At 41.8% G+C, this 16498-nt stretch overlaps 1 protein-coding gene across 3 annotated transcripts in view; it reads right to left on the bottom strand.

The window, feature by feature from the left end:
* zgc:123010 (RRM_SF domain-containing protein) overlaps positions 1-16498 on the bottom strand; it is a 48641-nt gene that overhangs the window by 21314 nt on the left and 10829 nt on the right. For 2 of the 3 annotated variants that reach the window (XM_021580866.2, XM_021580869.2), the window contains exons 2-6: positions 7663-7736; positions 5158-5241; positions 4851-4907; positions 4503-4694; positions 4075-4200 (exon numbers count right to left, since the gene is read on the bottom strand). In XM_021580866.2, coding sequence (XP_021436541.2) covers positions 4075-4200; positions 4503-4694; positions 4851-4907; positions 5158-5241; positions 7663-7736 — 533 coding nt within the window. The remainder of the gene's footprint in view (positions 1-4074; positions 4201-4502; positions 4695-4850; positions 4908-5157; positions 5242-7662; positions 7737-16498) is intronic. The other variant, XM_021580868.2, reaches the window with a different exon arrangement.

The following is a 16498-nucleotide window of genomic DNA, read 5'->3' as shown; positions in this document are numbered from 1 at the left end:
GCACCACACAGCCAGGTCTCTGACCTCTTGTTGTCGGTGATCAGGCCTACCACTGTTGTGTCATCGGCAAACTTAATAATGGTGTTGGGCACTATGGTGTTGAATGCCGAGCTGTAGTCAATGAATAGCATTCCCACATAGGTGTTCCTTTTGTCCAGGTGGGAAAGGGAAGTGTGGAGTGCAATAGAGATTGCATCATCTGTGGATCTGTTACGCAAATTGGAGTGGGTCTAGGGTTTCTGGGATAATGGTGTTGATGTGAGCCATGACCAGCCTTTCAAAGCACTTCATGGCTACAGACGTGAGTGCTACTGATTGGTAGTCATTTAGGCAGGTTACCTTAGTGTTCTTGTGCACAGGCACTATGGTGGTCTGCTTAAAACATGCTGGCATTACAGACTCAGACAGGGAGAGGTTGAAAATGTCAGTGAAGACACTTGCCAGTTGGTCAGCGCATGCTCGCAGTACACGTCCTGGTAATCTGTGTACTACGAGAATGTTGTTTTGTTTAAAACCTCTTATGGCTGCGATCCCTGTACAGGGATCAACATCAGGGGAAATTTCAGAGTGACAGCTAAAAATACAACGTCGTAACATTAAACATTCTTGAAAATGCAAGTGTCTTACACCCTTCAAAAGATTAGAATCTTGGTAATCAAACGATGTTTTCCGATTTAAAATAGCTATTACAGAGAACAAATACAATGCTTTTGTTTGAGAAGAGCGATCAGCAAAAAAACATTTTCTGCCATGACAGTATTGACACATTCACATCTGAAGGTAAAATTATGACTTATATTCTGATATCTTGCTCGTGTCTCTTCCTGAGGGTCCCAGTGATCAAATGAATTTCCGTTTTCTTTGATAAAATCTATTTTTATAGCCTAAAACGTAACATTTTGTAAACCGTTTGTGTCGTGAATTCCAACTTTATCAACTTTTTACGGAGCATTCGACAGTAACTACACACACTAAACACTCATTTATCTAGTCAGTTGGTTTCAGTGCAAACCTCTGGATGTTTGCAACACAGCCAAACTTGATTGTTTTTTTTGCGGGGAGTTTTGACCGAAGTGAACTGATTTGAAGACAACGAGCAATGACTTCATTGCGCACCAATAATATCAGCGAAGCTTCGTTGATTGACTGTATTTCTGCCCAATGATCTTCTTGAAATCTAGCTGGGTAGACCGCCCATGAGCTGAGGTAAACACCAGTATGTGATGGTTATGGGTTGGACCACCATCCCTTGTTTGTAAACGCATGCGTAACGAACTTCATTCCTTGCCTTGACCATCAGAGTTGTTGCAGTCACGCTTGTTACGCACAGCAGTGTTTTGGAAAGTAGTATTTTGGAAAGTGTTTTTTCAACGATTTCATTGAATACACCATGGCGAATAAATCAGGAAAAGCGAAGTCTAAGTATACAGATTTGCACCAGATTATAGAAGAGATTGATCGGGAAAGTGAGACAGATTTTTTGTTTGAGGAATCTTTGAGTGTTATGATTCAAACATTGAGGTGTTTCTGCAAGGACAGGATGTACTTCTGGACGGGTAGGTGCTAATGCCGTTTTATGAAATATAAATATATATATTTTTTTGTGCAAAAATATATATATTTATTGCAATTTTCAATGAAATGTGTGATGAAATGTGTACACAAGTACACATTGGCTAAAGTGTGTGTGTGTGCGTGTATGTGTATTGTTTGTTTGTTTGGGTGTGTGTATATACATATATATTCCATGTCAGATATATATATATTTTCCATTTTCAAATGGAATGGAGTAGAACAGCAATCACACACCTGGCCACTGCGCCTGCTACTCCTCTCCATTTCCATATGAAATAGCCATTGGGTGCTGTTGGGGGGAGGGCAGGCCCACAACAATGGCCGGAGTTGAATGGAACAGCACTTCACCTTTGTGACTGTTCCCTCTGCTCTATACAATACATATGTTTATTTTATGTGATGATAAAAGGCTCATACAATACAAATATTTTTATTTGTTTTCTTTCACAGTGATAGCGACTCCGACTGGGAGCCCCCGGTGCCAAGCTGCCCGCTCTACCTCTGCCTCCAGTGGTGTTCACATGCCACAGTTCATTAATGCAGGCATGACTGTGCCTCAGGGCCAAAAGGGCACAGCATGGAGGCGTCGTTGTGTTCTGTGTCGCATGAAGTCCCCCATCACCTGCACCACTTGTTCAGTTTTCCTCTGCTTTACATCAGAAAGAGACTGCTATGGGACATGGCACAGGCAGCAAAATATTGTGTAGAGGACTTCCAAACAGTCTACCCCCGTTTTTTTTTAATGTTATTTAAAAAAAAAAATGTAAACATTTTTATTTTAAAAAATTGTGTTAGAATTGCTTTTGATATGCTGGATATAGTTATTTGCATTGTTGTATATAGTTATATGTCATTTCACCAATTCGGCCACTTGAGTACATTTGGGCAACTTGTGTGGGACACCTGGGTGACTTCATGCTAAATGTCATGTAGCTCACCCATTTCTGAAGTTATCAGTCAAACTTTGCACACCTACAGTTACCCTCTTGTGTTATCCATCAAAATTATCTTCAGCATCCTATTCTAGTACATGTGAAAGATGATACTACAACAATAAAAAACAGAAAACGTATGCTCTTTCTTTCTCTTTTCTTCCACCAGATCTACTGTGTTATATTCTCCTACATTCAATTAACATTTCCACAAACTTCAGAATGTTTCCAGTCAAATGATACCAAGAATATGCATATCCTTGCCTCTGGGGCTGAGCTACAGACAGTTAGATTAGTCTTCAGGCGGAAATTGAGAACAAGGGATGCAGCCATAACAGGTGAAAGATCTGCCTCACATAGGTTGCGGAGAGCGTGATCAGTCATCCAGCGTGATCAGTCATCATATTTGCCTCGAAGCGAACATAGAAGTAGTTTAGCTTGTCTGGTAGGCTCGTGTCACTGGGCAGCTCTTGGCTGTGCTTCTCTTTGTAGTCTGGAATGGTTTGCAAGCCCTGCCACATCCGACGAGCGTCGGAGCCGGTGTAGTACGATTCATTCTTAGTACTGTATTGACACTTCCTGTTTGATGGTTCAACAGGAAGGCATAGTGGGATTTCTTATACGCTTCCGGGTTAGAGTCCCGCTCCTTTAAAGTGGCAGCTATAGCCTTTAGCTCAGTGCGGATGTTTGCCTGTAATCCATGGCTTCTGGTTGGGGTATGTACGTACGGTCACTGTGGGGACGATCGATGCACTAATTGATGAAGCCAATGACAAAAATACATAGTCCGCTGCCCCTCGTCTTACCAGACGCAGCTGTTCTAAACTGCCGGTACAGTGTATAACGAGCCAGCTGTATGTTCAGCCACAACTCCATGCGACTCCATGAAGCATAAGATAGAGTTTTATATGTCCCGTTAGTAGTTTAATCTTCCCGCGTAGGTCATAGATTTTATTCTCCAGACTGCACATTTGCTAGCAGAATGGAAGGAAGTAGGGGTTTATTCGATCTCCTACGAATTCGCTGAAGGCAGCCCGCCCTCTGGCCCCCTTTTCTCCGCCTCCTCTCCACGCAAATCACAGGGATCTGGGCCTGTTCCCGAGAAAGCAGTATATCATTCGCGTTGGGCTCGTTAAAGAAAAAAAAAGGATTCTGCCTGTCCATGGTGAGTAATCGCAGTCCTGATGTCTAGAAGTTATTTTCAGTCATAAGAGACGGTAGTGGCAACATTACGTACAAAATAAGTAAACTAAGTTACAACTAAGTTACAAACAATGCAAATAAACACGTAAAACGTCAGCCTTCTTCTCCCGCGCCATTGCACTATCAACACATCTACCACAGAAAGTAACTAGCCAGTCATCTTTAGCCAACAACACTCCTACCATAGCAACTTAAAGCTACCAAAGTAGCTAGCGATCCTTGGCCCCAACACCTCAGACTGACAGCTATTGACAAACCATCCACCACAGCAAATCTCTAGTTAGCTAGCTATAGTGGCTATCACCACTCTTACGATAGCAACGCGTCAGCAATGTAGATATCTCAAAACTCAGGGTCCACTTACCTCTCTGGTTCTGCCCTCATTCTCCTTATTCTCTTTGGACTTGGCGCCAGGTTTGGTCATGCCTTTTGGCCGGATGTGGCTAGCAGCGTTTGCAAAGAACGCACTGCTCACATCCCACTCCAGTTCCTACAGCAGAGAGGGAGAAGGAGAGAGAATTGTTTACTAAGGTGCCCCATCAGCTTGTATATGAAGACTCCTCAAATACACACAGTTCCCCTAAAAACTAGCCTGGGGAAGATGGATCATAATAATGGATGGAATGGAGTAATTGGAATGGTATCAAACACATGGAATCCATGTGTTCGATACCATTCAAGCCATTACTATGATCCCATCCTCCCCAATTAAGGTGCCACAACACAAATAGATCTAGGACCAGGCACCTACGCCATTGCTATGCCCAAATGAACGAGTCAATCTGCCCCTACCTCTTCAGATGTTCGTGCAGCGGTATTCTGGGGTCCTTTAGTTCCCGAGGGGGCTGGCGATGAGGAAGAGGGTTCCTTAGAGCGAGGGATGGCTGTTTTATCTTCTTTCTCTACCTCCTCTTCTACCTCCACCTCAGACTCACTCTCATCTTTATCCTCTTCCTCCTCAGATCTACCATCATCCTCCACATCCTGGAAAACAGAGAGAGCATATCATAAATTAGCTGAAATGCAAACTGTCCATTCCTTTTTATACAGACATTTTTTCTGATCATTGTAAATGACGCTGTTAAGCATCGCATAATTTAGATTAATTCAGAATACATGTAATATTGGTTTGTCGTTAACCTGGTCAGTGCCCTCAGGCTTCTTCACCTGCTCCAGCTTCTTGCGTTCCCGTCGACGCTGAGAGGAACATAGTAACAGCATCAGGATACACAGATTGGGTGCTAAATATGTGGTTCACTATGGACAGAGCAGGTCCCTCACAGTTTTTAACCAAACACTATGGCTCAGGAAGATTTGGTGTGTGTGTGTGTGTGTGTGTGTGTGTGTATATATATATATATATATATATATATATATATATATATATAGGAGTAAGTGTGTGCATATGTACAGTATGTATGAATTAATGTGCGAGTGTGTTGCTCACCTTCCTCTTGGCTCTGCGTCGCGCTGCTCTGTGTTTGGCCTTCTCCTCCTCGCTCAGACAGTCCTCTCCACTGATGTCCTGTTCCTAACACACACACATTCATTATTAAGTGCATCGATAATGTTGTACCCACAGTGATAGTCAGTACATTTCCCAACCAGAAGCAATGGATTAAAGGCAACATCCTAATGGTTATAAGAAATCCTGCTACGCCTTCCGACGAACCAACAAACAGGCCAAGCATCAATACAGGAAAAGAAAAGAATCCTAATATGCCAGCTCTGACACTCATCGGATGTGGCAGGGCTTGCAATCTTTTACAGATTACAGAGGGGAAACCAACCGCAAGCTACCAGACGAACTAAATACCTCCCATTTGCTCCCAAGCTAGAAGCACTGAACCATGCAGTAGAGCACCAGCTATTCCGGATGACTGAACACGTACTCCGTAGCTGATGGGAGTAAGACCTTTAAACAGGTTAACATTTACAAGGAAGCAAGGCCAGACAAATTACCAGGATGTATACTCTGAGCATGAGTTGACCAGCTGGGAAGGGTCTTCACTGACATTCAATATCTACTTGACTAAGTCTAATACCTGCATGTTTCAAGCAGAACACCATAGTCAATGTGCCCAAGAACGCCAAAGTAACCCGTCTAAATTAATTTCAACCCGTAGCACTCACATCTGTAGCCATGAAATTACTCACATCAAAACCATCATACCAGACACCTTGAACCCACTCCAACTCGCATACCGCCCCAACAGATCCAAAAATTACAATCTCTATTGCACTTTTCCATCTGGAAAAAAAAGGACCTATTCCCCCTCAGGAGAACAAAAAGATTTGGCGTGGGTCCTCAGATCCTCAAAAGGTTCTACAGCTGCACCATCGAGAGCATCCTGACTGGTTGCATCACTGCTTGGTATGGCAACTGCTCAGCCTCCAACCGCAAGGCACTACAGAGGGTAGTGCGTACGGCCCAGTACACCACTGAGGCAAAGCTTCCTGCCATCCAGGACCTCTATACCAGGCGGTGTCAGAGGAAGGAACAAAAAATTGTCAGACTCCAGCCACCCTAGTCATAGACTGTTTTCTCTACAAGTCTACAGCCCGAGCATCCTGTCGGGCTGTATCACCGTCTGGTATGGCAACTGCACCACCATCAACCCCAAGGCTTCCCAGAGGGTAGTGCAGTCTGCACAATGCATCACCGGGAGCAAACTACATGTCCTCCAGGACACCTACAGCACCCAATGTCACAAGAAGGCCGAAAAGATCATCAAGTACAACAACCACCCGAGCCACTGCCTGTTCACCCCGCTGTCATCCAGAAGGTAAGGACAGTACAGGTGCATCAAAGCTGGGACCGAGACACTGAAAAACAGCTTCTATCTCAAGGCCATCAGACTGTTAAACAGCCATCACTAACATAGGCTGCTGTCAACATAGACTCAAATCTCTGGCTACTTTAATAAATGGACTTAAGGTATCACTAGTCACCTTAAATAACGTTTACATATCCTACATTACTCATCTCATATGTATATACTGCTCTATACCATCTACTGCATCTTGCCTATACCGCACGGCCTCCGCTCATCCATATATTTATATGTACATATTCTTACTCAGCCCTTTACATTTGTGTGTATAAGGTGGTAGTTGTGAATTTGTTAGATATTACTGCATTGTCGGAACTAGAAGCACAAGCATTTCGCTACACTCACATTAACATCTGCTAACCATGTGTATGTGACCAATCAAATTTAATTTGAGGTTCAAAAGGCTTCTCACCCCCCCAAGACTGCTGAACAGCTAATCAAATGGCCAACCAGACTATTTGCATTGCCCCCCCCCCTTTACGCTGCTGCTATCCTCTTAATTATCTATGCAGTCACTTTAACGCTACCGACGTGTACATATTACCTCGACTAACCGGTGCCCCCACACATCGACTCTGTACCATGACCCCGGTATAGCCTCGCTTTGTTATTTTACTGCTGCTCTTTAATTATTTGTTACCTTTATTTCTTATTTTTTACTTAAAACCTATTTTTCTTAACTGTGTGTTGTTGGTAAGGGCTTGTAAGTAAGCATTTTACTGTAAGGTCTACAGCTGTTGTATTCAGTGCATGTGACGAATACAATTTGATTTGACTTACAGTTGACTGGGGCAACACTAGCAGGGAAGAAATTTGACGAACAGACTTGTTGGAAAGGTGGCCTCCTATGACGTTGCCACGTTGAAAGTCACGGAGCTCTTCAGAAAGCCCATTCTACTGCCCTGGTCTACGGAGATTGCATAGTGGTGTGCTCGATTTTATACACCTGTCAGCAACAGTTGTAGCTGAAATAGCCGAATCCACTAATTTGAAGTGTTGTCCACATACTTTTAGCCAAACTTCAAGACCACAATGCACCGAACACTGTCAAACATACAGCCCATTGTCCTTCAGTGTAACATGTCCTTACCTTGGACAGTGTGACATCATTACCTTACCTGTGTGATGTCGGTGGGCTCAGAGGTCACTGCTCCACATTCCATCTCCTCCTGGTGCTGAGCACTGGAGGTTTCTGGGTAAAAAGCACAACATACATTAAGTAGTACATAAGGGTTCTATTTGTACATTACATGCTCAAAGATAACCCATTCTCTACACCAGACATCGATTAGGTTAGAAACCAGGCTAACTTCAACATCTGAACAGTGAAAGGTCAGTCAAATAAAGGTTTGTACGAGGTCACGGCTTCACTGAGGTCTGATTCATGTCAGTCAGTCACACACAGAAGTCTTATGACTGAACACTTCCTTATGCAGAAGGAGAACCGTTTTTGTTTTTACTGTCGAAGCGTGCCTTAAGCAAACCAGAGTCAATCTTTTCTATTTTTACATTTCAAACAAGCTCTGAATTCTGATGAGAACAATAGACGACCAAAACGAGGGCATTCAAAAGAAGTGAAATGGCAATCAAGAGGTGGACATATGACTGGTTTAGAAACATGTCCTTGATAAGATAACCTTACACAGGAATAAACTTTGCAGGGCTTTCAGTTAGCTTTTCAGTGATAGCCTGGCTGTGACACCATGCCCCATGTTGATCTCAGTGGACTAATGAGCCGTGTGTGAAAACGACTGATATGAACTTTTTTAGGGCCGATGACGATTTTTGGGGGTCAAGGAGGCAGTTGGTCGATATTTTAGGCAGATATTCAATATTAAATTAGAAAATGTTGATGACAAAATTTGCCAGAGACAGACAAAACATATATATTTTTAAATCAAACAAATTTGACTTTGTTTTTAACCAACCTAATGGTAATAATTTTATTTGAACAATCAATCTCTTGATAAACTGGGTAAATTAAGATGGCATACTAACAACACAGGTGAATGGATATTCAGTAGGAGAGTGTGCACGCATTACGTTATTGAGCTTATTTTGGCTAATCTGGTGCTACAGATGACAATCGGTTTGCCTTTCATTTGGGACATATTAACATCATTTAGGGACTGCTGTTAGTTTGAAAATATAAAATCAATTCAATGCAAATGGTTCAATGTAACATCACAATGTGATCACGGATGCTTATGAAACAAGTAACAATGTTTTAAGCTGTCAGGACACCTCTAAAAAAAAAAATTAAAAAAAACTCAGCTGCCAGGACAAATTATATTTTTTTATATATATTTTTTTAACGACTCAATTGTCTAGTTCAGCTATTTGTCAAGAAATGGGCGGGTTGTAACTTTATCCTACTGCTATGATTTGATAGAGCGAGGTTGTAATACCGCTCCCTTTCACATATCTCTTCATCAATCATATCACTTGCTGGCTGCAGTTTACTGCTACTAGATAACTAGCTCAATGGCGATGACATTTGCTACCAAGCCATAAATGTGCACAATATCTAATATGTGTCTGAATGACTCAAATCTGCACATAGTTTGAGAAGTGAGAAGGCACAGGCACTGATCTAAAGCTTTCTTGGTCCATAAACATGCAGGCAGATTCTTAGGTAGCTAAACCTATTGCCAACCTTTATTTTAGGCATTTTAAACACACTTAATTCTTTCCTATTATGACAATCTAATTCGACTATAAACTGTCAATTTACAGATACGATTGTGGCTTGTTAGATGAGCACACCAGTAAATATGTTACACCAAAAATATTTAGAAACTCTGGTTACACAAGTCAGATGGCTCGTTGCCAAAAATGGTGCATTTTCAAAATGATAACCAGTTAATGCTAGCTATATTTGCAATTATCTCCCATCTGATAACTTAGCACCATGTTATCCTAGCCCGCTAGATAGCATACAGTAGTAGCTAATAAAGCTAGCTAGTTAATACCACAGATTAAAAAGTTAATTATCCTAATCTTTGCTAACAGGGAACATAGCCATCTGCATATTGCATGCATGTCAGGAACGTCGACACAAGCCTCGTTATTAGTGACTTAAACTCGAACTTGCAACAGAAGTTTGATTTGGGTCACTGTCATTTCATCCGTTTCTCTATACTGCACCTTTCTGTTGGAGAATGAGCTAGCTTGCTGCTGCTCATTTTCCCAGCTAAACATTCCTCTGCATTGTGCAGTGCACTTGGTTCAGGCGGTGAGTAGCAGCTGCCATAGCAGCAGTTTTGCTATGTAGAGTGACTATCGGCAAAGTCGACCGATAGCAGATAGACTAGAAAAAGGGCCAATGTCGGCCCACTATATCAGCTCGGCCGACCATTGGTCATTCTCTAGTGAAAACAGCATATCTGAGGAGCTTTCAGAGACACGCCTCCGCTCCCACAAGTCAGCATAGCAGAGAAGGGGAAAAAAGGATATGTTCAGCAGGCAAATGTTGTGAAATGTTTTATATAGAATTGCAATGAATAGAGCTGACAATCCCTTATTCTAAAGGTCAAAGAAGCATGTTTGTGGGCCTCACAAATGGCGCAGTGAAGAACACCCTATGTGTTCTGTTACAGGTAACTATTTTGTAACTGGTCAAAAAAATGTTCCAAAAGTTTACTACTAAGGGTTGGTAACAGGCTGATCGGTTGGCTATTTGAACCAGTAAAGGGGCCTTTATTATTCTTAAGTAGCGGAATGAGTTTTGCTTCCCTCCAGGCCTGAGGGTACACTTTCTAGTAGTTTTCTTGTATGACAATTATTAATCAATGTATGATCCATCTTGTGTATGTCATTCTGTGTGATTATTTAGGTATTTAGTAAATAAATAATTAAACCAAATGTTGTATTGCTGATTCAACTTGTTAGCCAGTGTTCGTGAAGATAAGACAGACTGAATAAGGTGACGATTAATAATTGACTGCTATTGATATAAAAGATTACCAGGTCTTTAAGAGTTTATTCGGAAGACAACAGCTCCATAAACATTATTCCGTGTTGCCCTGACTTCCTAGTTAATTACATTTACATAATTTGTTTAATCAGGTAATATTAGAGAATGTATTTTATGAAATAGCATATCATGTCATTTAATCCATAGTAAAGACTTTTCTCTGTCCTGTTAAATTGTTGACAGAGCGTGCACCTGAGCACGCATAAAAGTACCTGGTCTGCTTCATGCAAAATGTAGAAAAGTGCCCACACTGCAATTTTTTAAAATCTTACCTAGATACCACTTACCATTAGAATGCATTGATGTCTTACCAAGACAAATTATTTTAGTGCACTGGCAGAACATTTTGCTGACTTTAACATAAAACAGGCTTGAAACAAGTCAGGAGTATCTTAAAACAATAGAAATGATCTTGATTTAGCTTACCCAGAAAATGCATCAACACAAAACAAGTCAACTTAATTAGCTCAATACAAAAAAAGGTCTGAAGTGCATTTGGGGATGTCTGTGGATAGATTTAAGATGAGAACAGAGGGGGTTCAACTCACCACCACTAATAAGCTGGACTTGCCATTAAGTTCTCTTCACCTCACACAGTAAGTCAATGAAGTCTGTTTTTCTTAACATCCATTCAAATAATAGTTCACTGATTCTTTCTATAGGCCTATTTGTCCATTCAGAAAGTTTCTTAAAGTAGCCTGTCTGGAATCCATTTCTTAAGAATCACAGGACCCTGTCTTTCAAAGAATTCGTAAAAATCCAAATAATTTCAGATCTTCATTGTAAAGGGTTTAAACACAGTTTCCCATGCTTGTTCAATGAACCATAAACAATTAATGAACATGCACCTGTGGAACGGTCGTTAAGACACTAACAGCTTACAGCAGTTGTGGCTGGGGCAATAAATTGCAATATCCGTACTGTGAAATGATTAAGACAGCGCTACAGGGAGACAAGACATACAGCTGATCATCCTAGCAGTGGCAGACCACATGTAACACCTGCACAGGATCGGTACAGCCGAACATCCCACCTGCGGGACAGGTACAGGATGGCAACAACTGCCCGAGTTAGACCAGGAACGCACAATCCATCCGTCAGTGCTCAGACTGTCCGCAATAGGCTGGACTGAGGGCATGTAGGCCTGTTGTAAGGCAGGTCCTCACCAGACATCACCAACAATGTCGCCTATGGGCACAAACCCACTGTGCTGGACCAGACAGGACTGGTAAAAATTGTCCTCATGAGGGCGGTTTTGTCACACCAGGGGTGATGGTCGGATTCGCGTTTATCGTCAAAGGAATGAGCGTTACACTGAGGCCTGTACTGTGGAGCGGGATCGGATTTGGAGGTAGAGGGTCCATCATGGTCTGGGGCGGTGTGTCACAGCATCATCAGACTGAGCTTGTCGTCATAGCAGGCAATCTCAATGCTGTGCGTTACAGGGAAGACATCCTCCTCCCTCATGTGATACCCTTCCTGCAGGCTCATCCTAACATGACACTACAGCATGACAATGCCACCAGCCATACTGCTTGTTCTGTGCATGATTTCCTGCAAGACAGGAATGTCAGTGTTCTGCCATGGCCAGCGAAGAGCACGGATCTCAATCCCATTGAGCACATCTGGGACCTGGTGGATCGGAGGGTGAGGGCTAGGGCCATTCCCCCCAGAAATGTCTGAGAACTTAAAGGTGCCTTGGTGGAAGAGTGGGGTAACATCTCACAGCAAGAACTGGCAAATCTGGTGCAGTCCATGAGGAAGAGATGCACTACAGTACCTCATGCACCTGGTGGCCACACCAGACACTGACTGATACTTTTGATTGACAGATTTTGACAGTGAGAGGACGTTTCATTTTTTGCTGAGTTCATGCCAATGCCATCAAATGACCTCAGCAGCAGGGTTTGTGACCGTATGCGAATACTTTTGATAAAGTGGGAGAAAACCCATGAGATTTCGTTTGAATGGTTTCGTGCATCGAAATAGGTTGTGTATTGAATTTTTTTTTTAAATGCAGGAAAGCCAGCAGAAAAGGACATTGTAGGCATGTCTTTATTTTGACTCCATTAACCCTTTCATGCGTGAGCTCCAAATATCTCGAACGGTCGCCCCCAGTGCAAGTTTTTTTTATGCACGTGACGTTAGAACATTCCAGAATGTGATTGTTATCCAACAGTACATTTAATCCACACTGCCCTCAAATCAAGGCACGCAGCCTGTTTTTATTTATAGGCTGTTCTCAACTTGTCAATTTCAAATTATTTTCCAGCAAGTTTTTTTCTTTCTTTCTAAGAACAGTTTGAATTGTGGTGTCCCGCCTCATTCATTCACTCACATAAAAAGTAGTAATTTATACTTTTACGGACAAATTCATTTTGACATTTCTGACCCGGACAAAATTCCCCAAACACTTCCCAATTGTTTGTGCAGTTCAAGTCTGCAGACATTTGCTCATCTCTTGGCCTGCACATTTCCCATCTGTTGCCTGCATAGCAGTCGTAGTTGTTTTTATTACCAATAACAACTTTGGAAATGTGTGCGTTTCTATCAAAGTAAGTGCCTTATTACATTATAATAGTTTCTGCATGTCGTGTTATGTCATTACTACTGTAGCATAATACTTGTGTATATTCCTTATAACCGCGGACACCAGAGGTAACGTTACTCATTTCATAACATTTATGGTGTTATATTCAATCGTGCTTATGTAGCTAGCTACATTCTTCTATTAGCTCTGTAAATCAATGCTAATTGTGTCAGAAGCATTGGCTTGTTGTAATTTGAAGCTACCCTGGGAAAACATCTTGTACCACTTGGTCAATTTCGGAGTACATTCCACAAAGCTGTTTATCATGTCCGCCTTATCCACCACCCCCATTTTGAGGTTAGTCAAGCATGCAGTCTGGTTTGATTTTCTCTCCCTCTTCTCGGTGGCCAACATGGTTGCTCTATGGACAGTGGAGAGGACATGGATGTCTTGTTTGTCATGCTACTACACTGCCAGTTGTTAACATTTATTTTGTATAATGGTTCATTTAGGATGGCAGTAGCATTGTTGATGAAATGCAGTCATCACAGCAGAACTAGGAAGCGGTCTTGGGAAAAAGAGGGTGGCAAAGAAGGGAGTTGCAAACATAGGATCTGTGCTCCAGTTCTCTCTTTAGGGAGTTCTTTACTATCCCCATGAGGACTGTTACCAGGAAGGTATACATTTCACTAATTGTAGTTGTCCCCCCCACTCCTGGCTCTCTCTTCTCCTGTAGCTCCAAGGCATAGCGATTGGTCTCTACTATGTCTCCCACCAGCTCCTCTGTCAGAAACAACTTGAAGCACTTTGCCTCAGATGGAAATGGCAAGGGGCGTTGCACTCCAGACAGGGACTCATCAAAGCAAACAGCAGGGCCAGGAGGTGTGAAATGGCTGTCAGACTTCCAGCTACCACAGAACTCCTGTACTTCATCCATTGTCGGTCTGCCTCCATCACCACCAGCATCTTCAAAGGGAACTGGGACTTTGTCAGTGGACAAGGGGTCCTCAGATTCAGGGTTCTCAAGGTTGGGGGGGGGGCAGCTTGTGACTGTCACTGTCAGTATCTGATTCCTGACTTTCATACTCAGACTGTCAGAATTTTTTTAAATATCCAGAATATCCACGAATATCCTTTTTGAAAGACATTGCTAATACTACAGCTTAGCTCACTAGCTACATACATAAACAACACTGAATGGCTCCGAGTGAGAGTGAGAGGTTACGTGATTGACTGCTGGCACACGCCATTTGTATCAATAAATCTCTAACACTATTTTGTGTGGTAATTATTGCTATATTTACTTTCTTATTCACATTTTCAAGTAACTGTGATAAATCATGTATTCCGATTCTTGAATAGATTGTAAAGTGTGTGTAAAATACTTTTGAAGGTTGTTCTGATTATGATGAGCTAAGCTAATTCCAGCTGTGTGTGGAGCCATGTTTGTTGTCATACAACGCATTCTGGGTTTCACGTAATCGTCTGTCGGACCAAAGATGATATAACAAAATGAGGTGAGTAAGGGTTCACAAATTCTTTGAGAACTTCAGGAAGTGAATGGTGGGATATGAATAACGGTGGACGACACATCCCTTCAAAATGCATACTATAAAACAGACCAAACTCATCTCGCCTTCTCTTATCTTAGGTTTCTGTGAGGAAAAAAACCATGGTGGCGCGCTAAAACTAAAGGTCGGATTAATTTGGATTTCTAGAAAGTGTTTTACTCAATTATATCGATCAATGGTGAGCTCACCCGTGATGTGACTAATTATAAATAGTAATTGATATTAGCTAATTCATTTTGTAGTTTGACAGCCGAGAGTTACACAAATATGACCGCTTGTGTTGCGTCAATCTTTCCTCAGTTAGCGCTAGGTTTGGATGATTGTGTTATGCTATAGATACTTCTGTGAATATCTGAACATTGCATCCAAAAATAAACTGCTCACATTCTGGACATAAAACATTGTAAGAACTGTGTTTGGGTAAATAGTTCCTGAAAAAAAGTGTGGCCAACTCAAATACTAATTGTTGCGTCATTTGAAACTTGCCGTTCTAAATAAGCGTTCTAAATCCCACGGGTGTGATCGTACTCTTCAGGGACCACTGTAGAATGATCACACCTGTGTGATGGTACGTGTGAAAGGGTTAATGTTGTCAATAAGAAAATGCCATAGATCCTCTCCAACCTGGCATTTCTTAATTTATTGTTTAAGTAATAACAATGCAATTCCATGATAATAACAAAGTTAAGGCTCGTTTCAAATAGGTTTAATTAAGAAGCATATCCATGTCAATAAGTGTGCAAACAAAATTGTTCCGTCGGTTACAGTGTACATTTGCCTGTCGAATTACCATAACCTCAAATTCCAAGACCGTCACAGCCCTACAATTGCTGAACATGGACAAAGTCAACAAAAATGTTCTGGGAGGGGAGGTCTGAAGTAGAGGTCGACCGATTAATCGATTAACCGATTTCCGATTTGTTATGAAAACCTGAAATCGGCCCTAATTAATCGGCCGATTAATTAGGGCCGATTTCAGGTTTTCATAACAAATCAGAAATCAGTATTTTGGGGTGCCGATTTTTTATTTATTTGTATACCTTTATTTAACTAGACAAGTCAATTAAGAACACATTCTTATTTTCAATGACGGCCTAGGAACGGTGGGTTAACTGCCTCGTTGAGGGATAGAACGACAGATTTACACCGTGTCAGCTCGGGGGATCCAATCTTACAACCTTGCAGTTAACAAGCCCAACGCTATAACCACCTGCCTCTCGTTGCACTCCACAAGGAGACCACCTGTTACGCGAATGCAGTAGAAGCCAAGGTAAGTTGCTAGCTAGCATTAAACTTATCTTATAAAAAAGCAATCCTAATCACTAGTTAACTAGACATGGTTGATGATATTACTAGTTTAACTAGCGTGTCCTGCGTTGCATATAATCGATGCAACGCTGGGGGATGATTTAACAAAAGCGCATTTGCGAAAAAAGCACAATCGTTGGACGACTGTACCTAACCATAAACACCAATGCCTTTCTTAAAATCAATACACAGAAGTATATGTTTTTAAACCTGCCAGACTGTACAATTTGCTTCAGTACGGTCGTCACATTCAGTGATTGGCTTGCGAGGCTACGTCAGCCGATGTAGGCTGTGTCAAATGCAAAGGTGTATTTGATCTCCGCATGTGCCAGCTCCAGCAGCGCAAGCCTCCCTCTATGCTTATGCCCGAGTGAAGAGAGTTTGGAAAAACTGAAAGTATGCATCTTCACATTAATTCACATATAAACTGTACAGGTTTGAAATCAGAATCAAAACAGGCTTCCCAATAACAACAAGGTCGCTGTGGTATACATTTATTTTGATTGCCAATTGTTTGCATGTACCAAAATCCCATCAGGTATCCTGAATTCAGGTGTGTCATGTAAACA

This window comes from Oncorhynchus mykiss, chromosome 23 (genome assembly GCF_013265735.2).
Source record: "Oncorhynchus mykiss isolate Arlee chromosome 23, USDA_OmykA_1.1, whole genome shotgun sequence".
Lineage (NCBI taxonomy): Eukaryota > Metazoa > Chordata > Actinopteri > Salmoniformes > Salmonidae > Oncorhynchus > Oncorhynchus mykiss.
This window is presented reverse-complemented; position numbering and strand designations above follow the sequence as displayed.